The sequence below is a fragment of the Apodemus sylvaticus genome, chromosome 9 (genome assembly GCF_947179515.1).
Source record: "Apodemus sylvaticus chromosome 9, mApoSyl1.1, whole genome shotgun sequence".
NCBI lineage: Eukaryota > Metazoa > Chordata > Mammalia > Rodentia > Muridae > Apodemus > Apodemus sylvaticus.
The window spans coordinates 15,519,302-15,543,416 of NC_067480.1; the positions used below are offsets into that span (position 1 = coordinate 15,519,302).

The following is a 24,115-nucleotide window of genomic DNA, read 5'->3' on the forward strand; positions in this document are numbered from 1 at the left end:
ACAGGCTTTTAATCCTAGCACTGGGAAGCAAAAGCAGAGGCAGACAGATCTCTGTGAGTTTGAGGCTAGCCTGATCTACATGGGGAATTTCCGGCCAGGTGGGGCAACATAGTGAAGACTCTATCTCAAAGAGTTTAAAAGATATATAGATTTTTTTTTTTTAAAAAAAAATCAAACTCTTACTGCTTAGAAGTCTGACAAAACTAATCAAAACAGAACACTCCACAATCTTGGAGACACTTTTGCACAGTAAGTAGATGGAAAAACAATCAGACCAAAAAGACTTTGAGGGATATAAACCATCCAAACAACACTGTTAATAAGTTTTGCTTGGCTTATACTTAATACTTGTACTGAACAGAGCACAGGAGAACACGTACGGCACTGAACAAAACATAGTCATGTGCAGGACAATAAGGTGGATTCTACTACACTGAAGACAAAGACACACTCAATACAGTCTCTGACAATGCAATTAAGCCAGGGGCTACTAGGAAACACCCAGTGTATTTTCTGGGGGTGGGAATTAGGTCATATGCCCCAAATATAGAAACCAAAGAAAAAAGGTAAAACGATTAATAAAATATGTTCATGTAATGCAGCTAACATGATAATTTAATGAACAGTAAATTAATAGCTCCATGTGCAAAACCCAGCAAAGGCAAACTTGAAAACAGATGGTCTAGGTTTGGGTCGCCATGAGTAAGATACATGTCACAGTGACGGAAAAGGTGCCGGGTGGAGACAGAGCAGACAGGGGTGGGCACAATGAAGCCATGTGGGCCGACATCACCCCATGAGCACCTGCTGCTTCCTGAGAGCAGGAAGACTGCAGAACTCCTTCCCAGGGCTCACTGAATAAGCAAATACAGATGAGGTACTGTGAAAAATAAAAACAGCGCTACACATTTTACAAAAAAATAAATGAACCCAAGAATATTATTGACAACTATATATCCTCAATTTTAAATACAGCCAAAATATGCATTACCTAACAGATAAAAACCATATAAACCCTAAATTACACATTAAATAAGTTGGTTACATAATTAAAATATTACTAAATGATTTTTAAAAATTGTACAAATAGCTTCCCAAACAACAAAATTTAGTAATAAAAAAAAAAGTCAGAAGTAAATAATGCTAGTTTTCTAAAACATGTTCCAGAACGTGCTGGGGACAGCAAACGATGACAGGAACTGGCCACAGCAGGCCGGGATGGCGACATCTCAGAAACCCGCAGCTCCTTGTAGGAAAGGATGGTGTCTGGGACCCTGAGAAGCAGGACACACATCCCTCCAGGGGACCCGCCATCTAAAATAAGGGACTGCCTGCAGTAGGCCAGGACGGAGACATCTCAGTAAACCCATGGCAGCTCTTTGTAACAACAGTTGTTCCCATTTCTCCCAACCTTAGCCCTGGACAATGGCTGCATAGATTTCATTTGTGCATGACTGTTTTTCAGTTGGCCTTGGTCTGCATAATTATTCTATTATCTCTGACTTTCTTACTTCTTTCTCCTTCTGCTCTGGCAAATTCTGTGAAACCAGATGTTCCCTGATGTAATGATTCTTAAACAATCAGAAATTGAGGCATGGGGCACAGCACAGCACAGTCCTAATGGCCCAGGTGCATGCTGTGTGTTCTCATCTTAGAAACAATGCAATAACTGCACAATGGTAGTTCCAGATTAATGCTTGACTTGCAAAGAAAGTTTGAGGAAATTATTAGAAAATGAATTAGAGCCAACATTGGGACCCCAAAGAAAGAAAAACTATTAAAGTTATGAAATAAGTTTTATACAGCATTTGAGAGTGGTTCCTAGATAAGCAAGTATAGAATATGTAAAATCTTATATTAGTTAAACTAAGTCCAAACACTGGGACTCTTAGGAGAGTCATCGTGTGCAAGGTACAGAAGCGGAAAGCTAGGGGAGCTACCGAGTTAAGGGTTAACTTGGTTCTTTCTGGGCACTGCCTGGCAGCTTGGCCCATGTCATTTATCACTAGAACTTCACAAGAAAATGCAAGTAGCTGGCCTCAGAGCTCTGAGCTCTGAATTATAAGTTAAAGTTTAAATAATGATGTTTGCAATTATTATTATTTTGGCTAGGCCTGGGAATAGCGAAGCTTGAAGCTTTGGGAACAATTGTAATTCTTGATTCTTTGTGGGACATGGTGATTCTTTTGAATTTGATTTGGCAACAATTATACAATGCCTTTTTATCTGCTTTTGGAGCATCAGTAAAAGACTGGGGCAAGAGGAAGGCGAGAGAGCACGAGAAGAGCTGGTAAAGAGTGAGTGGAGAGAGAACATGAGGTGTGTATGGAGAGTGCGTGAGTGAAAAGACAGTGCATGTGGTGTGTGTGTGTGAGCTGTGTATGTGAGTGAGTGAAAGGAGAGTGCATGTGGTGTGTGTGTGAGGGATGTGTATGTATGTGAGTGAAAGGAGAGTGCATGAGGTGTGGGTGTGTATGTGTGTGTGTGAGAGAGAAAGAGAGAGAGAGAGAGAGAGAGAGAGAGAGAGAGATGTGTGTGAGAAAGGTGAGTGCATGTGGTGTGTGTGTGAGATGTGTGTGTGTTGGGGGGTGAAAGGAGAGTGCATGAGATGTGTGTGTGTGAGTGAAAGGAGAGTGCATGTGGTGTGTGTGTGAGTGTGTATGAAGAGTGTGTGTGTGAGTGAAAGGGGAACACACAGCAGTGTGTGTGAGCAAGAGAGTGCAAGAAAAGCACAGAGCACAGGAGGAGAGCAGAGTGCACAGGAGAATGCAGAGTGTGTGCAGCCTCGAGCTGAGAGCGAGTGCGCGCGAGAGAAAGCGAGCAGAGACTGAGAGAGAAGAGAAACCTTGAGCAGTGACACATTGCCTGTCAGCTTGTACCCAGAAAGGAGTTTGTGCATATTTATACTGTGCGTCTTCCAGATGTCCCTGCTTCTAGTTGAGAACTCCGATCCCGTGTCGAGGCTGGACCCTGACAAGAAAGCACTTAGTCCTAAAAAGGTACTGGTGGAAACAGAAGAACCCAGGCTCAGTGCTGGGCACAATGCTCAGTATGAAGTAAGTACTCCACAAACAAAATAACCAAAAACTACGATTATACTTACACATTCTAAACACAGCTTAAGATCCAAACAATGTAAAAGAGATAAACTCTGAAATTTTGTAATAGACAGCAACCTGTTATTTATTCAGGTTACACATATACTTAAAAAATTTAAAAGCTTCACTTGTTCTTATTGTATGCGTATTTTCTTATGTGTGTTGCTTGCATGCATGTCTGTGTACCATGTTATGTGCCTGGTGTTCGCAGAGGCCAGCAGAGGGTCTGGAACTGGAGATCTAGACTGTCGTGAGTATCTGGGAGCTGGGAATTGCACCTGCATTCTTAACAGGTCCCTGGCAACACTGTCGCTGACTGACAACAACAGCCTGAGGGCTGAGCCACCTCCAGGTCCATCGGATTATACTTCTGAAAGGTAAAACTCCCCCCTCCCCCCAAACTAGTTGATATGGAAATGATTTATAGAGTGACGGCAAAGCTAGTGGGCACGTCATGAAAACCGGAAGTGGAGCAGCCACGCACTGAATGTCCCATCTTCATTACCTCCCTGGAAGCTGGCCTATAACCATAGCCAGATGGCAAATTCTTATCTTCTTCACAGCCTTTGGCTCCAGGACTAAAGTGTAATTCAACATGAAAGCGCTCCTCTGAGGAAAGGTCCTGAAACACATGGAAGAACATGTCTCCGGTGAGGGGTCTGGAGTGGTTGCGCACCTCTGGCCACAGGGACAATCACGCGCTGTTACCTTGTTAGGGTCCTCATAGAGCATGATGACAATCTGTGTCATGTAGTTGAGCTCGTTGACGACGTTCAGGTAGTCCATCGCTCGTCTCCACTGCTCGTCCTTTGAGTCCTGCACAGAGGGCCTCGTAAGCATGCTTCAAACCGTTTCACATCAAGTCACTTTATTACCATGAGAGCTTACTTAATGTAACTGACATCACTCACATCAGGTGAACAGAAAAAATATTTGCACTGCTTACCATATACGACAATATTTCTAAGTTTTTTTCAAAACAATTTACAAGATGTACAAAAAAAGTCTCTTGAAATATAACATGTGCTATTGAATTCTAAGGGTAATAATAGCTTTTTAATCTTGTAAATCTTAAAGTACATAGCAGAGTATTGTGCCTCATAACATAGAACATTATGTTCAAAGATTACTGCTCTCTCTGTAGCATGTGTCTATGAAAAAATACCACTTTTTACACTACAGTGATTCTAAAATAATCAGCATTAAGGAGACACTCAGACTTTCAATTGATCTTCTCACATCCCTCATTATCAAGTCTGACTTTAGAAAATCAATCTTCACACATGTAATCAGGGCATCAGAGATGAAAGAAATTATAAGAGAATGAAAACACCCAAGACAGAAAGCTTACTTGGAAAAAAATAAAAGAATCTACTCCAAGGACAAGATACAGCCAGCAAGGTCTATATAAACTAGAACATCACAGGGACAAATGGTTTCCTCACTGTACATATATAACAGACATTACAAATATGCAAAAATCCACCAGGTTTCTAGCATATAATGAGGGTACTTTAGCATACAATGCCTTCTATTCTACAAGAATAGAATTATGACACCACATGCTGAGTGGTCTATTTTTAAATTCAGTATACACTATCTTTTTATTTCAGAAAAGATTTATCTCAAAATTAAGGCAATGGATGTTGCGGCGAGTGAGAAATCACATCTGCATGTGTGCACATCGGGGAGGTAACAATTATAAAGGTCTGCTCTTTGCAAAATCGATCAAGGAAAACAACAACTAGCATTGCTTTTTCAATAGAAATGGTGAGTTTAAATTAAAGAGTATGAATTTCTTCGGGTGAGATGAATTGGGGTTTGTGGTACTGTATTAAGAATACCACACAATTTCAGGACTGCAATTAGAACGGGTCTGTCCCCATGAACACATTAAATCGAAAAATACTTAGAACATCTTCTTAGACATAATCTACAGTTGTTAAAGCCCCAGATGATTTTAGTAAATTTATTTCCATAACAAACCTTTTTTAATGCCCGTTTCTGCATGGCTCATTCCAAGCAATCCAAACTTCCCACTGAGAGTGGCAAAGGGTTCCGGTTTTTACTTTCGAACCCTCAGTCAGTCCTAAGGTTTGGATGGCGAATTACCCAACGAGCCCCACTCCCGCTGCTGGGGCTGTACGGAAGCTGCACTGTCTGTTAAGGCATCCTCCCCACTCTCCTCTTCTCAAAGCCTCTTAGAAGACAAACCACCATTCCCTACCCTTTCGTGAGTCATGGTGTCCTTGAAGTGCAACACACGCCTCCCCTCCTGCCTGGTACTCCTCGCGCATGTGCTACTTTGTAAACGCGCACAAGAGGGTGAGGGAGACCATGTGAGGGCTGCAGCTGCTATACCTAACGTGCTAACACTAGTACCTTTGGATAGACTTCGTCTGTGGGAGTAGGAATCTATGATGTTGCACCGGAAGCTTCACCTGTCAAATAAAGCTGATGGGCCTGGAGCTGAGGCAGGAAACAGAGGTGGGAGTTCCGGTGGGAAGCAAGGATTCTGGGACAGAGTGAGGCATGGAAGGATTCACCCAGGAACACAGAAGAGGCTGGAGCACGGGAGCTGAAGGGAGGTAACCAGCTGTGTGGCAGGACTCAGAACTGAATAACGGGATGATTATTGTATGAGCTAGTTAGGGACAGCCAATGCTTATGGCCAAGGACTGTGTGGATATAAGGAGTCTCAGAGTCAGTATTCTGGGAGCTTGGGGACGGGAGGGAAAGCCCCGCTTTTCTATTCTCTTGTTAAATTAAGGTCTTGTAAACTCTTCTTTTTTATTAAAACTCTACTAATCCATAAATGTATGCAAAGAGGGCACTTTTACTATTGTTTGCTTCTTTCTGGAAGTAGTGACTGAACCTAGGGTCCCTTACATGTTAGACAAGCACTGTACAACGGAACTACAGCCCAAGCGCTCTGCATGTACAGAGGCTGGAGGTTTCAGGCCAGGCCATGTGAGGTGGACACCTCTGCTTCTTCATGGCAGGAGGGATATGAACAGTCCACCAAGATATAAACCCACTGGTCCATACTGCCTTTATCATGGTCTTCCTTACCAGGGTGGACTGGACCTTTTAAGACAGATGCCAGAATAAACCTCTCCTCTTGTAAACTGGTACGGTGCTGTGCTGGAGCACCTGCCTAGGACAGGCTGGCATAAAGCCTGTGGCTTCTGCTGGGGTCATGGGAGTCCGTGGTCATATCCACCTCATCATATAGCTCTTTTATCAAGGAAATAAATATGTCTCTGCTCCCCAAACCTAGGAAAATGCTAAGTACAGACCAGCAGCATACTCTCAAGAAAGATACAATAAATCACAAAACTATAACAAATTATCACAATAAACAGAAAAAAAAGCAATCAAAACAACAAAAAATAAAACTCAGTTAGTGATCTGAGTATAAAATCTCAAGAAAAGTTATTTGTCAGTTCAATAGAAATAACCGAGACTTACATCGCATAAGGCGCCATAGCGAAGAATGGACAGTAAGGAATGAACATGACTCTCACTGGTAAAATATAATCTGGTGCGGACGTGCCGTTCAGGAGACAGGACACCTCTAGAATACCTAGAGTCAGAAGCAGACAGGGTGACAATATAGCCACATACCAAACGTGAAAACAATTTTATAAAATGGAATTAAATCTTATTAGAAGGCAAGCCCCATAATAAATCAATCTATCATTCTTCAAACGCATTCTTCCAATTAGAACAAACTAAGCCTTCTGAGAATAGTAAAAAACAAAACAACAACAACAACAAAAAATCAAACATAGCAAAAACCTCAAAACAATACAAAAAAAAAAAAACCCCACCAGAAATAAAAAACAAACATACAAATAAACAAAACCAAATCCCCCCCCCCATCCCCCATAGAACAGCATTACTTAAGTTCACGGGAGGAACTTGGTTCCTCTAGTAGCAATAACAGAGGAACTCAAAGGAAATAATGCTGCCCAACGGGGGTTCCCACTGATTAGGACAGATAACTGATAACAAATATCTTCCTATCCCTTTTCCCACACTGGCACCAAACAAAACCTCGGTAGAGCCTGGCACACGGAAGTGTGACTATAAAATCAGAACACGGATAAAGGCTAGCTTGTGATATGAGGTTAGTGTGCACAACAGACAGAAAGGCTGTCTCAGGGATGTGTCCCAGAGATGCAGGTCGCGAGAGAGCATACGCCTATGGCATGTACCGTCCCCTGCCACAGCCCTAAGAGTACTAGTTCAAGGTAATTAATACGACCATCTAGGTAACCCTATTTCCATAATTCATCAAGTGACACACTCGACTTCTACATAAACCAGGAAGTACTTTAGACGTGAAATACACAAAACCAGACCCATATAACTGAACGGCTGCTTCAGTCTCTTACACAGGATGGAGTTTATTAACAGTGTCATCATCTTGTGTCCTCTGAAGATCCGACCGGATTTTTCTAACGAGTGGAGTGCAGTAGCCTTTGGCAATTTCCAGTTTTTCAGCTTTAGTTATACCATATTCCTGAGCAGAAAAAAAGTTAAATTAGGAAAAAAGCTGTAATAAGTGGCCTTAGCAAATGCACTCCTGAAGTAAAGAATTACTGTGAGGCAAAAACGTTACAGTAAGGATTTAAAAGCAGGCAACTCTCAGTTTTCATTTTTGGCAGCTCCAAGTTGACAACTGAGAGGGGTATACTGAACATCTTAACACAAGCTCCATGACTAGGCTTCCGGTTCATCAGAAGAATTAAAACAGAAAAGCAATTTTAAGACACGAACCTGAGGCCAGAGACTTTTAAAGAAAACACACAGGTAATTACCATTAAAAGATGTACAACCAAAATCATTCTAACATCAAAGTTCAAACAGCCTTTGGCTAGCTTGCTATGGTAGTGTATGTCTTTAATCCCAGCACTTGGGAGGCAGAGGCAGGTGGTAAATCTCTAAGTTTGAGGCCAGGCTGGCCTACATAGCGTTTTGGACCAGCTAAGACCACAACACAATGAGACCCAGTCTTGGGGGGCAGGGAAGAAAGCCTTTGTCTAACATTCTTAATGTTTTTAACTAGCTATAAGCAAATTACTAATAAAAATATTGACAACTATAATCATTGAGTTAATTAGATTTATAAAGAATTAATACAACATGAAATGTTAAGAAAACAAGGTCATTGCAATGTGGCTTCCTTCAATGGACCAAACAAATCCTTTCCTCCCCAAGTTGTTTTTAGTCAGGGTTTCATATTGTCTTATCTGCAGACTAAGACAAGATTTAAACCAAAACTTTCCTAAATTCAGTCACTAAATCTTGTAAATCTAGATAATTATAAATTGGTTACAGAAAGGTATGTATACAAAATTGATACGCAAATAAAAGAAAAAATAAAAAGTAATTAGAGAAAATTGTTCTGAAATTTGATTTAGCAAGTTATAATAGAAAATTTCATACACTGCTGACCTTGGTAAAAAAAAAATAGAGCTCTGGAGTCATAGGAATGTTAAATACGTAAAAAGATAGTAAAAGAAATAAAAAGAATCTAGTTTTTCAAATACATTACCAGTCAGCCTATCAGAATAACAGTAATAATAATGACAATGTGGATTATTGATAGTTAGCTTCACCGATGTGGAAAGTCCTTCTATTGTAACCATACCCCCTTTTTTGTTTTTTTTTTGGTTTTTGGTTTTTGGTTTTTTGGATTTGGATTTTTCGAGACAGGGTTTCTCTGTGTAGCCCTGACTATCCTGGAACTCACTCTGTAGACCAGGCTGGTCTCCAACTCAGAAATCCACCTGCCTCTGCCTCCCAGAGTGCTGGGATTACAGGCGTGCGCCACCACTGCCTGGTGTAACCATAACTTTTGTATCAGTGGGCTTCATCACTTGATCTTCATTAACTTAGTCTCTGTAAAATTTCATTCAGTTATTCAAAATCTGGTTATAACTTTACTCTTATTCTCCTCTAATGAGAAGATCAATATCTTTGACATTATCCTGATCTCTAAGTACTTTCAGAACATTTAGACATGAAGTAAGAAGACTATGTGGTTTATCTGCTTTTGTGTTGACATGGGAGTTTCAGAGACTAGGCCCAAAGCCTTGTGCGGTTTAGGCAGGCTGCCAGCCCTGAGCTCTATGCCCAGCCCATGAAGACTTACATAGAGCTGCAGTTAACCTTTCCTTTCCCTCCCCACACACTTCCCGAGTACAGTGCGGCCAGGACACAGTTGTGTGCCATAAAAAGTTGCTAATTCATTTATTCCAGACTGCTTTGTTTTGCCAGCATATTATTTTTCAAGTAAAAAAAAAAATTACATCCCTACATTATCAAAACTAGTCTGTAACATGCATATTATAATAAACTTGGCTTTAAAAAAGTATCACATAATATATAACACTCAGCATGAATCCTAACATAATCTGTGAACTCTGGGCGACCATGATATGGCAGCATAGCTTTAGTAGATATGTTGCTTCAGTGGGGTAACTTCGTGGAGGAAGAAGAAAGCAGGCTCCATTTGTGTAGGGAGAGGTGTCTATGGGAACTTGCTATATCTTCTACTTAATTTTCCTGTAAAACTAAAAATAATAAAGCCTATTTTTAAAAAGTCAGTATCATCAGATGGCTAGATAACCAGGCGAGAATAACATTACCAATAAAAAGCTTATAATAATTCAAATTTACTTAATATAAAATTTAAGGGGTATATTTAGGATATTGCAAACTATCTTTATCCAATAGTGAGTACTTTGAAAGTGATTTTTACATAATAGTATAAGAAAATAAACTTCCAAGGGTAACTTACCTGAGGGATAACAATATCTGCTAATGCCTTTGACAGCCTATATAGTTCCATTGTGTTTTCTAATTTCAAGGAACCGTTATGCTGAACGTCGTATTTGATGCAGTCATATATGTCGGGGATCTTACTAATATCGTATCTTCCGTTCTTTGTTTTAAAGTCCTTCTCCAGCTTGGACCATCTACGCAGCATAAGTTCCAGGGTCTCACTATGGTAAAGCTGAATATCTAAAACAGTATACATTCTTTAGCATATCCAACTTAATGATCTCATAAGGAATTTATCTTAAAATTTATGTGTATTCTATTGTAGCTCTCCCTGGCCTGGAACTCCCTCTTTTCCCAGCTCTGCCTCTGTTGCCATGGTTACAGCCATGCAACCCAATGACTGGCTCCTTAAGCTCTAGGAAGCTAGGACATACTACTATCCACATATACCATCAGTACTTAGACGGTTTTAGGCTTGGGTAAGTGTTTATCACATGTGCTTGGATTAGAAGTCTGATATTTATGAGACCTTTCCCCATAGATTACAGATTTTGATACTAATGAAAAGAAAAACAGCAAGAAGTATAGCAAAACTCTCAAGTAATATGCTTTCTATGCTAAAATTTAAATACTTTACTTTCCTAAATTCCTATAACTAAACAGATTAAGCAGACTTTTTGCCGAAAATAACTCTCAGATATTAAAGAGTTCAAATGGCTAATTTTTATCCCCAAGAAATCTAATGTGTCAACCACCGATTTCAAACTAAGCTTGGAGCCAGAGTTTTCTGCTTCTTTGTACGCTGTCCATCTTCCAATCAACTATCTGGAAATGCTACAAACTCAATAATCAAATAAGAAGATGCTACTGTCTTTTTCTTACAATTGTGGATAAATGACCATAACCTAGCTATTACTTCTTACTAGATAAATACCTCACTTATAATACTTATACTCACATTCCAAAGCAGAGGTATCATGAGATTCATATTCTTTAACATGTTTAGCAAAAGTTCTAGTAACTTCTGCTCTAACTTCTAAGAAAAATTATTTACCAGCTGATTTTGGGTCTTCCATCCGATGTCTGATTTGGGAAGTCAAACTTTGAATCAAGGAATACACTTTGTCACAGGTTTTCACTGGATTTTTAATTAAATGCATTGATTTGATAACAGAAATACTTCCAGATGGAGTAAGCTACAATGAACAAGATAAATGTTTGCTTACAAGACAGATTTGCTTATGTCCCATTATCTAAGAGAACAAACACAACATTTTCCATAGCTGGGAAAATAATTATATGCTATGCATTAAGATATTTAACATATGGTAATGCCATCAACAGGGATGTGAATTTCTTGGGCATGCATGTTAAAACACTAGTAAACTTTAACTGCAATTAGAGTACCTAAAGAGGGTGAAGCACTTAGGCTTCGAAGGAAGAGGAACGAAGAGGACTCAGTCACAGGAAGGCTGGTTGCAGAACTCAAACTGGAACCGCTATGCTATTATACTTTGTTAACGAGTTTCTCCAATTCAGCAAGAGGCATTAATGGTTTGGACTGTACGTTTAACTTTTAAAACTTACACTGGCAAGATATGTAACAAGATGAAGTAGATTTCTACAGTACAACAAAATGCAGAGAAGGGTCGCACTGTCGCTTACAGGGAACTTGGTATTTTGGCCCAATGAAACCACTGGAGGTAGGTGAATCCATATGAAGAAAAGTAACTTTTATTCTTTAAAGCATCTAAGAGATGTCAAGGTCACAAAGAATTATAAAAGAAAAAACGAAATGGCCAGGGATCAAGAACATGAACCCGATGTTAAAAGATGGTTTTGTTTGTATTAGAGAAGTTTGTTGATTCTACATAAATGCTGAGATGAAATCTAATATTGTGGAACTGAGAGCACCAGGTTCAAAGTGAAGCCTGGGTTTGACAACGGTAAGAAACGTAAATAGCTTGTATGCAGAATTCAAAACAGAAAGGGTACATCAGAAGCCCCAAGGACAGCAAAAGACTGCAGACCATAAATTAATCAACTGGTGGGCCGAGAAAGTGAAGCTGATCTCAGACAATAGCAGGATGATCTGCCCACAGGGATGGTAGACACAATTAAAAGTCTGGACTGACAGGAATGTGTCCGGCCATCACACAGAGAAGGGCTGTGCACGAGACCTCTGCCACAGCCAGGAGGGTATGCAGAGCACATGGGGGCTAACGGGACTCTGTATGTGCCATTCCATAAGAGAGAAAGGGCACTGTACTAGAGATTCCTGATGCTTGATCACAACATTACAATGTATCTTACCGAAAATAGAGGATCTTAGATGAGTAGTTTGTATGGTTAATGCAGACCAGATGTGAAAACCTTATCAAATCGATTAAAGTATCATTTTTGGTTGTAAAATAAAAGATTCATATAGGAACAAAAGTCTCCCAACTAAGAGACAATCAACATTAGAAACTGTCACTGGTCAATTCTACCTAGACTTAAAAACTAACACCAATTTATCTCCAAATATCCCACAAAAAGTGAAAAGGAAGGAAATGCTGCAAATTCATCCCACAATCAGCATCTACCCGAGATCAAGACACAGAGGCAGGAAAGGCATGAGGAAAGGGGGGCAGTGCAGGGAAGAGGGAAATTATAGATCTATGCTGTCATAAATAAATGTAAAACTACACGGTAAAGTATTGGCAAGCCAAGCACAACAGAATTATCAAGGAGATTATATACCATCATTTATATATACTTTATCAGGTCAGATTTATCCTTTGAATGTGATGCTGGGTCAATGTATGTAAAAAAAAAGAAACAGCACAGTACACCAACCTCAGTAAGTCACCTCTGTAGATGAAGAAAAGCATTCAAGCAAGGAAGGTTGTGTGTGTGTATGTGGGGGGGGGGAGGGCTGAGGAGAGGAAGGAGAGGGGAAAACAATGTATTTATAAGATAATCTGGGGCTGGGGGCTGGAGAGATGGCTTAGTGGTTAAGAGCCCTGACTGCTCTTCCAGAGGTCCTGAGTTCAAATCCCAGCAACCACATGGTGACTCACAATCATTTGTGATGGGACCTGATGCTCTCTTCTGATGTATCTGAAGACAGTGACAGTGTACTCGCATACGTAACATAAATAAATTAAAAAAAAAGATCTCATAAAAAATATAAGAAACAATAAACTATATAGCCCTTAACAGTAAAATCTCTATGATTTTGGTTCAGGAGGCACTTATTTTAACATACCAAAGGCTGTGTCAGAGTGACTTGGCCAACATCACACTGATCAGGAAAAAGCTTAGTTTTTTTCTAAGAAGTAGAAGAAGGGAAGTAAGCACCCTTTTACCACAGTCAGCACGGTTCTAGCAGACTTACTTAGCCAGAACAATTAGGTAAGAGAAAAAGCACAGTGTGAGCTCCAAAAAGGTGTAGGGAGAGAGTAAGTTAATGTTGTTGATTATTCTATAAGCAGAAAAGCCCAAGATAGTATCCACTAAGCCAGGTGTGCTCATGATCTACGACAACAAGCACAGCTACTCTGCGAGCTGAAGGGAGGAAAGGAAAGCTGGGGCAATAAAAATAAAGTAAATCCTCCTCTCAAAAAAGACGGGGGACAAACGCCACTCCACAGAGACAAAAAGAATGCTAAACCAGATAAATCCAGTAAAGCTGTAGCACCAGGTCAAGACTCACAAACCGGGAGCATTTGTGCTATGATAATGATGATATGCTAAGAATAAAACCAAGAAGGGCTTAAGTTCAGAGAAACCGACCTGTAGGTCATGACGTGGGGACTGACATACAGATCGTGAGAGGAAGAAGGCATAGTGCTGGAAATCAGAACTCCACAGCATCCACACATACACACCACAAAGAACAGCTTCTACAGGAACAGAAGAGCAGAGATGCAGACCTAACGGACAAGCGCTGAACTCTTCTCAGTTCCAGCAATTACGAAGTTCGCACAAGACGTTTCCATAGTAGTTGGTAGCACTCATTATTTAATAGCATTTAGTATTTATTAGTATTTACTCCACAGTATTTAGGAAAAGAAATGAAGTAGCTGTATACAAATCCTTCTCTCCAAGTAGGGAAGGATTTCCTTGCTAATTTTTACTTCAGACTAGCATATTCCTGACAAAAGATTTAAGAAAAATGAAGGAGTAAAGGCTGTTGAATCCATGACTACAGATGCCAGTCTCCAAACCATAGAACTTGCTAGGTCAAATTAATATCATATAAAAAAGATGATATAAAAAAAGTTGAGATTATTCTAAGAGCAAAGCATTTTCATGGCATTAACTTAGCAAAAAGAAAAAAAAAGGACCATATATAATTTCACTGCTTTTTAAAAAGGTAATTTCAAAAAAAAAAAAAACAACAACAACAACAAAAGCAGAGGAAAAGTCAAACCTAGTGGACAGTTATTAAATCTTCCTCCAGGAGAATGTGATCAGAAAAGCAAGTGCGACTTTAAGGCAGGAGTGGTATGTACCCGTCCAGTCCCAGCCTGGGGGTGGGGGTGGAGGAGGGCTCAGACAGAAAGACTGCATGCTCTTCAAGCCCACCAGTAAGAATTCCTCTTGTTTAACATTGTTTATAGAAATAGAGGTATTAAAGCAAAGCAAGAAAGAAAAAATATCAAACTATAAAGACTAAAAAAAGCTCAAATTAATTTTATGTTAATATTAAAAACTATACTTCTACATCAAAACAATCAATGAACAAGCATTTTCAACTATTGCTAAAACCAACTGCATTAAAAATAGCGTTTACCTCAACTCAGATCTAACGGGCATAGGAAATACTATGCAGTAAATTAATTATCGTTGAAAATGTTATTTAAAATCTTAAGGGATCTAAATAAATGTGCTATTTAAGTTTGGCATGTTGAAAGATTAGATGTAAATTTGTATAAGACATGGAAATAGGATTTCATGAAAGCCAATAAAAATGACAATATTTTTAATAAGCTTATTATAAAGCTTATATGGAAATTTGAGACATGTCCCCCCCCCCCCAAAAAAAACAGAACCCTGAGAGGAGTCTGTGTAGAAGGCCTAAGATTCTATTCACTATTACTACACAATGACCAACAACCAGAGCACAGACAGAAAAATTCATAGAGCTAGCTGAGAAACAGTGCTTCAGGACAGAGGGAGAGACGCCTCTTCAGAGAGTGCTAAATGTACACGCAATGGTGAAAACATATTTTCACATATTACTCTCACAACCTACAAGAAAATAATCAATTTTTGTATCAAGATTGATAAGATTTTATCTGTAACAGGAACAAAAATAACACACAGAACTTTTGTGACCCGAGTAAGAAGAAAACAGGCATACAAGGCACTAGCTCTGCACCCAGTCCTACAACACCCAGAGGAAGCTCAACTCCCTGGCGCTCTAACATACACAGGGTATCAGGATAACAAGATCCCAGAATACAAGGATCACAGAGAAAGCTGGACTCTGAGGAATTCTGACACAACCAGGATCACAGGAAGGACAGGCTACAGTCATATACAGCTAGGGCAGGTAGCACTAGAGATAACCAGATGTTGAGAGGCAAGTGCAAGAACATAAGCAACAGAAACCCAGGTTACTTGGCATCAACAGAGAGCAGTTCTCACACTATAGCAAGTCCTGGATACACCACCATAATGCAAAAATCAAGATTCAGATCTAAAAATCACTCTCATGACGATGATGATAAAGGACTTTAAGAAGGACATAAATAACTCCCTTAAAGAAATAAAGGAGAACATGGGTAAATAGGTAGAAGCCCCTAAAGAGGAGGCACAAAAATCCCTTAAAGAATTACAGGAAAACACAACCAAACAGGTGAAGGAATTGTATAAAACCATTCAGGATTGAAAAATGAAAACAGAAATAAAGAAATCACTAGGGGAGACAACCCTAGAGATAGAAAACCTAGGAAAGAGATCAGGAGTTACGGATTCAAGCATCACCAACAGAATGCAAGGGATAGAAGAGAGAATCTCAGGTGCAGAAGATACCATAGAAAACATTGACGACAATCAAAGAAAATGCAAAAATCAAAAAGCTCCTAACCCAAAACATCCAGGAAATCCAGACACAATGAAAAGACCAAACCTAAGGATAATAGGTATAGAAGAGAGTGAAAATTTCCACCTTAAAGGGCCAGTAAATATCTTCAATGAAACTATAGAAGAAAATGCCCCTGACCTAAAGAAAGATCTGCCCATAAACATACAAGAAGCCTACAGAACTCCAAACAGATTGGACCAGACCAGAAAGTCCTCCCGTTACATAATAATCAAAACACCAAAAGCACTAAACAAAGAAAGAATATTAAAAGCAGTAAGGGAAAAAGGTCAAGTAACATATAAAGCAGGCCTATCAGAATCACACCAGACTTCTCACCAGAGACTATGAAAGCTAGAAGATCCTGGGCAGACCTCATACAGACCCTAAGAGAATACAAATTCCAGCCCAGGCTACTGTACCCAGCAAAACTCAATTAACACAGATGTAGAAAACAAGATATTCTATGACAAAACCAAATTTACACAGTATCTTCCCACAAATCCAGCCCTACAAAGGGTAATAGATGGAAAACACCAATGCAAGAGGGACTCTACACCATAGAAAGAGCAAGAAAGCAATCTTCTTTCAACAAACCCAAAAGAAGGTAGCCACACAAAAATAATTTCACCTCTAACAACAAACTAACAGGAAGCAACAATCACTTTTCCTTAATATCTCTTAACATCAATGGACTCAATTCCCCAATAAAAAGACATAGACTAACAGACTGGATACGTTAACAGGACCCAGCATTTTGATGCATACAGGAAACACACCTCACAGTAAAAGGCTGGAAAACAATTTTCCAAGCAAATGCTTACAAGAAACAAGTTGGAGTAGCCATTCTAATATTGAATAAAATCAACTTTCAACCAAAAATTATTTAAAAAGATAAAGAAGGACACTTCACAATCATCAAGGGAAAAATCTACCAAGATGAACACCTATGCTGCAAATGCAAGGGCACCCACATTCATAAAAGAAACTTTACTAGAAATCTACACACACATTGCACCTCACACAATAACAGTGGGAGTTTTCAACATCCCACTCTCATCAATGGACAGGTCATGAAAACAGTGAATCTAACAGAAGTTATGAACCAAATGGATTTAACAGATATTTATAGACCATTTCATCCTAAAACAAAAAAATATACCTTCTTCTCAGCACCTCATGGTACCTTCTCCAAAACTAACCATTATGATTGGTCGCAAAACAGTCCTCAACAGATACAAAACAACTGAAATAATCCCATGGACTCTATCTGATCACCACAGACTAAGGCTGGTCTTTAATACCAACAAAAACAATGGAAAGCCCACATACACATGGAAGCTGAACAACACTCTACTCAATGATAACTTGGTCAAAGAATAAATAAAGAAAGAAATTAAAGACGTTTTAGAATTTAATGAAAATGAAGGTACATCATACCAAAACTTATGGGACACAATGAAAGCAGTGCTAAGAGGAAAACTCATAGCTCTAAGTGCATCCACAAAGAAAATGGAGAGAGTATACACTAGCAGCTTAACAGCACAGTTGAAAGCCCTAAAACAATAAGAAGCAAACACACCCAAGAGGAGTAGAGGGCAGCAAATAATCAAACTTAGGGCTGAAATAAACCAAATAGAAACAAAAAGAACTATACAAAGAATCAACAAAACCAGGAGCTGGTTCTTGGGGAAAATCAAGAAGACAGATAAACCAGACTAACCAGAGCACACAGAGACAGTATTCAAATTAATAAGATCAGAAATGAAAAGGGAGACATAACAAAAGAAACTGAGGAAATTACAAAAAGTCATCAGATCCTACTGCAAAAGCCTTTACTCAACAAAACTGAAAAAAATGTGGATGAAATGCACAATTTTCTAGACAGATACTAGGTGCCAAAGTTAAACAGGAATCAGATAAACCATTTAAACAGCCCCATAACCCCTAAATAAATAGAAGCAGTCATTAAAAGTCTCCCAACAAAAAAAGTTTAGGACCAGATGGGTTTAGTGGAGAATTCTATCAGACCTTCAAAGACCTAATACCAATACTCCAAACTATTCCACAAAAAAGAAACAGAAAGAACACTACCCAATTCATTCTTTGAAGCCACAATTACACTTATACCTAAACCACACAAAGACCAAAGAAAGAGAACTTCAGACCAATTTCCCTTATGAACATCAATGCAAAAATACTTTAAAAAAATCTCACAAACCGAATTAAGGAACATATCAAAACTGTCATTCACCATGATCAAGTAGGCATCCCAGGGATGCAGGGATGGTTCGATATATGAAAATCCATCAATATAACCCACTACATGAACAAACTCAAAGAAAATGACCACATGATCAGTTCATTAGATGCTGAAAAATCATTCGACAAAATTCAGCATCCCTTCATGTTTAGAAAAATCTTAAAAACTGTTTTAAAAAGTCTTAGAAAGATCAGGAATTCAAGGCACCTACCTAAACATAGTAAAAACAATATACAGCAAACCAGCAGCCAACATTAAACAGAGAGAAACTTGAAGCAATCCCACTAAAATCTCTCCCTATCTATTCAATATAGAACTTGAAGTTCTAGCTAGAGCAATCAAATGACAGAAAAAGGTCAAAGGGATACAACTTGGAAAGGAAGAAGTCAAAATATGACTATTTGCAGATGATATGATAGTACACTTAAGTGACCACAAAAATTCCACCATAGAACTCCTAAAGCTAATAAACAACTTCAGCAAAGTGGCTGGATATAAAATTAACTCAAACAAATCAGTAGCCTTCCTCTACTCAAAGGATAAATAAGCTGAGAAAGAAATTAGGGAAAGGACACCCTTCACAATAGTCACAAATAATATTACATACCTTGGTGTGACTCTAACCAAGAACTTCAAGTCTCCGAAGAAAGAAATTGAAGATCTCAGAAGATGGAAATATCTCCCATGCTCACGGATTGGCAGGATTAATAGAGTAAAAATGGCCATCTTACCAAAAGCAATCTACAGATTTAATGTAATCCCTATCAAAATTCCAACTCAATTCTTCATAGAGTTAAGAAAGAGAAATTTGCAAATTCAGTTGGAATAACAAAAAACCTGGGATAGCAAAAACTATTCTCAATAATAAAAGAACTAAATTACCATCCCTGACCTCAAGCAGTACTACAGAGCAATAGTGATAAAAACCGCATGGTATTGGTACAGTGACAGGCAAGTATGTCAATGGAATAGAATTGAAGACCCAGAAATGAACCCACACACCTACAGTCACTTGATATTTGACAAATATCAAGGAGCTAAAACCATCCAGTGGAAAAAAAAGACAGCATTCTTAACAAACGGTGCTGGTTAAACTGGAGTCAGCATGTAGAAGAATGCAAATCGATCCATTCCTATCTCCTTGTATAAAGCTCAAGTCCACATGGATCAAGGACCCCACATAAAACCAGACACACTGAAACTAATAGAAAAGAAACTGGGGAAGACCCTTGAACACATGGGCACAGGGGAAAAGTTCCTGAACAGAACACCAATAGCTTACAATCTAAGCTCAAGAATTGACAAATGGGACCTCATAAAATTACAAAGTTTCTGTAAGGCAAAGGACACTATCAACAGGACAAAACAGCAACCAACAGCAGGAAAAGAGACCTCAAATGCTCACAAAACATAAAATATTTATTATGTGATTCTTTAAACAAAAAGTATGCCAGTCTCTCATATAGACTACTACAAAGCTGAGATTATTAACGACCTGTATGCAAATGGAAATACCGAGAGTTCAGCTGAACTGGAAAGGCACAAGCTGAGGGAGGAAGGGCTGAGGCCTACCTTCTCGTAGTCTTCGGCTGTAAAATCTCTGTCTTTCTGAAGTATTTCATGAAGCCTTGCTTTCACACGCTGCTGACAGCTACTCAAAGAGTCACTGTCACTATCCAAAAGGCCGTTCATATTCGCACTTTTCACCATCTGAACTAGAATGGGGGTAAGCTCCCCTTCTAGCGCCAAGAGACCCTAAGTACAAAGATAGTGCGATGTCACATATATGCAGGATCACAGGCCATCACAGTCATTTTACAGGATGCCAACTTATGAGTTATGCATCTCATTGTAGGTCAACTTTACTAATAGTGCACTTCATATTTGTCAGCAGCGGCTTGATGTAGGGTTTATAGCAATTAGAAAGCTGCTTGTACCTTTGCAAAAGCAGCCGCAGTCATCTGGACCCGCCCTTCATCAGAGGCATATATTTTGAGGTCATGTCTGTAGGTGCTATGCAGTCGGAGTAAACCACAACCAGGAAATCCTGCATAATCTCCTGAAAATAAATCCTCACATCACTTAAGCTATATTTCTGCTTTGTGGCACTTCTAAAAGGCTTAAGAATATCACAAAGTAAAGTGTATAGATATAGTCAAATTATAGCGCTTACCTTGACCTCCAGGGTACATGCACCGAAAAGCTCTTCCCAGCTCTTCAGCCTGAACCCTGCCAGCAGGGGTCAGCTCTCCTCCCCATTTTAGAACCAAAAGTAAGGAAGGCTCCTCTCTTCGGTTATCTAAGGCAGATATGAGGGATAAAAGAAATGTTATCATGCACAGTAACATCTAAGCCAGTGTCTAAACAGGTCTCAGTATTAATCTTTAACCTAAAGATTAGCTCTTTAGCCTGAACCCTGATTTTTATTATTGCATCTCTCCCAGAACATTTTTTGATCACAAGCACTGATACAGGAAATAAAGCCCTATTGTTCCTGATCACAGAGAGAGGAGTGGAAAGGTGAAGCACATAACGTGAAACATTCAAACCTGTATTTATATTTAAGGTAGTTAAGGCTGCAGGCTGGTATAATGAAGCAACGACAGCTCAGTCTTGCTCCAATCCCCTGCTCACCTGACGGGAAAGACTCTTAAAAGCAGAATTAAGACCAAAGCACAGGGCAGGGGCTCAAGTTTTCAATACGCTTGGAGAACTACTTGTAATAGGTGTGTCTATTTACATGTCTTCTAGCAGACTGATAAGCTCACTCTTGATTACCAGTTTAAAAAGGATCCTCAGAAGAAAGCACTGTGCCAGTGTGACAGGGAAGAGAAACCAGGGGGTGTAGGACATACCTGATCCAAACCCCGAAGTCACAAGGCTCTAGCAAGTTTGAAAAACTAACATGATGCAGCAAATTCAAATTCCTCACAAGTAAACTTTTCCCAGGTACAAAATCATGTCAAATATGGTATAATTGTCTTCAAGACACATATAAGATACATATGAGCCCCAACACACACGTGCATGCACGCAGGCATGAACACAAATGTTCTATACTAAAAATACAAAGTTTTACAAATAGAGTCCAGAGTTTTATGGATAAAGAATACTCAGCCTGTGTTATTAATATCATGCATGAAAGAGACTCTCTAATCCTGCCTGGTTTTCTTTCTGGATTTTATGCTATTAGGAGATCTACCTTATCCAGGTAAATACTGGACTTTAGAACAAAATATCAAGGGAGTTCAGAAACGCACTGGCTATATGTACTTTGAATTTTTTTTTCGCCACACATTTCAAGTTTTTTTCCTGTCTGTGCTGTCATCTCCTACCAAAAATGGACAAAACAGGATCGACTAAGTTATAAGTAAAAGGCTTTCTGAAATAACCCTGGAGAAAAAAAGAAGTCCTGGGGAGTTTAAAAAATAACAAGATTCATTTTTTACTTAAAATTGAAAAAAAAAAAAAACAACCCCAAAACCCAAACCCTATTTTTCTCAGATTACTTGTAGGCAAATGTGAAATGGTGGGCTTCATAGGGAGGGAGGTGGCTGATAGAGGGTGAGGCTGGAGGGTACAGGAGACCTGGTGTGAAATGGGGCTCCTTAATAAGGAGGGTAAAATAACAAGGGCACCTGAAAATGCAGTCATCCCATTAATTATCTGCACATGCTGCACCCCACCCCAAACCCTATCATGCATGCAACCCCATGTAAATTCCACATAAACACGCATATATATCATTATGGAAATTTGCTGATCTGGGCTGACGGTGTTCCCTCCAAGAGCCAAAGCCTACCTAACAAGAGCCTGTCAGACATGAGAAACCCTCTTTTGATCAGTCGGCCAAGGCTGTCTGACAGATTCCCAAACACAGCCTATTGCTGTTGCCTGCGGCGGTCATGGGGGTCATGGGGGGGGGGCAGCAGTGGGGGGTGGTGTTGGATACTGCTGAAGACAGCATCAACTTTAGATGCAGGGCCTAGAGACTCCTAGGCTGGAACTGACCTGAAAGACCCATCCTCAAGAACTAGCTTTCATGATGCTTCTGAAGGAGTGAGGAAAGCAACAGTCCAACCAATCATGACACCTATGAAGCACATCAGTAAGTGGCTATTACCCTAAGGGTGCAGTCAGGGTCACAATAACCCTAGAGGGACAGTCAGGGTCACAATAACCCTAGGGGGATAGTCAGGGTCACAATAACCCTATGGCAGCAACCAACAGCTCTCGAATTGTACCTAAGGCCTGCTCAACTTGAGGGATAACATGCCTAGTACTAGAAATACAGCTAATTGTTCTGTGCTAGTGAAGTCATGGTTAATGGAGGAGAATCTACAACCACAAATTTACTAACCAGCATAAACCCTTACAACAGTCTATAAACATTTGTCCCTATACTCACAGATAAGTGCAGTCCCCACCCCCAATCAAGTAATCTCTTCCTTGCAGAAGATGGCGGCCACTACAGAAAACTGCAACCAATCCAAAAGCAGAGTTGTGGAGCCCAGTCCCTAAAATATGTTCTCAAAATGCTCCTACAGTTAGGAGAACACGGTAGAAGAAGAGGCAAAAAGGGGTGCTCCCCAGGGAGGAGCACTCCAGCTGGCTGTCCAGCACCAAGAGGGATGCTCCCCAGGGAAGAGCACTCCGGCTGGCTGTCCAGCACCAAGAGGGGTGTTCCCCAGGGAAGAGCACTCCGGCTGGCTGTCCAGCGCCAAGAGGGGTGCTCCCCAGGGAAGAGCACTCCGGCTGGCTGTCCAGCGCCAAGAGGGGTGCTCCCCAGGGAAGAGCACTCCGGCTGGCTGTCCAGCGCCAAGAGGGGTGCTCCCCAGGGAGGAGCACTCCGGCTGGCTGTTCAGCACCAAGAGGGGTGCTCCCCAGGGAAGAGCACTCCGGCTGGCTGTCCAGTGCCAAGTGCTCAGCCCTGAAAACACATACTTAGGTAACATTATATGGACCGAACAATTTCTATTTAGTGAAAAAAGAGGCCATGAATTTGAAGGATAGTGGGGATGGGTATTTTTGGAGGATTTGGAAGGAAGGGAGAAATGTAACTAAATCATAATCTCAAAAGTAAACAAAAAGAAAAGTCTCTTTATTAAAAGGATAAAAGCATAGTTAACAAAATACTGATTTTAGTTGCTTTTTTAAGTAGTATACCAATCCCAAAGCCTACTGAACAGAAAATGATCTGAGTTACTACTACAGTATAAGTTATTACATCCACATAATTGCAATAGGGATTAAAATTGATATACCTTCCTCCTCACTGGACGTTTTCGGACAACCATGAGGGAGATAGGTCAACTGGACCTTGCGGTTTATTCCTGAAAAATGACCATACCTGAAAAATAAAATGTCAATTAGATTGTAAAATAGTAATGAAGTATTGATTGAATTCCTAAAGAAAAACTAAGAGATACAGATAAAAACTAGTTCTCTTCTATTGCCTTGGTGGGTTCTTCAAAAAAAAAAAATGTGGTATATCTACACAATGGAGAACTATTCAGCCATTAGAAACAATGAATTCATGAAATTCTTAGGCAAATGGATGGAGCTAGAGAATATCATACTAAGTGAGGTAACCCAGACTCAAAAGGTGAATCATGGTATGCACTCACTAATAAGTGGATATTAACCTAGAAAACTGGAATACCCAAGACATAATCCACACATCAAATGAGGTACAAGAAGAACGGAGGAGTGGCCCCTTGTTCTGGAAAGACTCAGTGAAGCAGTATTCGGCAAAACCAGAAAGGGGAAGTGGGAAGGGGTGGGTGGGAGGACAGGGGGAGAGAAGGGGGCTTACGGGACTTTCGGGGAGTCAGGGGCTAGAAAAGGGGAAATCATTTGAAATGTAAATAAAAAATATATCGAATA

General features: G+C 39.8%; 1 protein-coding gene across 17 annotated transcripts in view; it reads right to left on the reverse strand.

Moving 5' to 3' along the window:
* The window catches only part of Ppip5k2 (diphosphoinositol pentakisphosphate kinase 2), a 67,288-nt gene that overhangs the window by 19,490 nt on the left and 23,683 nt on the right, over positions 1–24,115 (reverse strand). For 12 of the 17 annotated variants that reach the window (XM_052191765.1, XM_052191766.1, XM_052191770.1 and 9 more), the window contains 10 exons: positions 23,494–23,579; positions 20,403–20,528; positions 20,167–20,288; positions 19,802–19,984; positions 10,948–11,089; positions 9,910–10,133; positions 7,499–7,626; positions 6,570–6,684; positions 3,807–3,914; positions 3,604–3,720 (listed from right to left, as the gene is read on the reverse strand). In XM_052191765.1, the coding sequence (XP_052047725.1) occupies positions 3,604–3,720; positions 3,807–3,914; positions 6,570–6,684; positions 7,499–7,626; positions 9,910–10,133; positions 10,948–11,089; positions 19,802–19,984; positions 20,167–20,288; positions 20,403–20,528; positions 23,494–23,579 (1,351 nt within the window). The remainder of the gene's footprint in view (positions 1–3,603; positions 3,721–3,806; positions 3,915–6,569; positions 6,685–7,498; positions 7,627–9,909; positions 10,134–10,947; positions 11,090–19,801; positions 19,985–20,166; positions 20,289–20,402; positions 20,529–23,493; positions 23,580–24,115) is intronic. The other 5 variants (XM_052191768.1, XM_052191772.1, XM_052191775.1 and 2 more) reach the window with 1 other exon arrangement.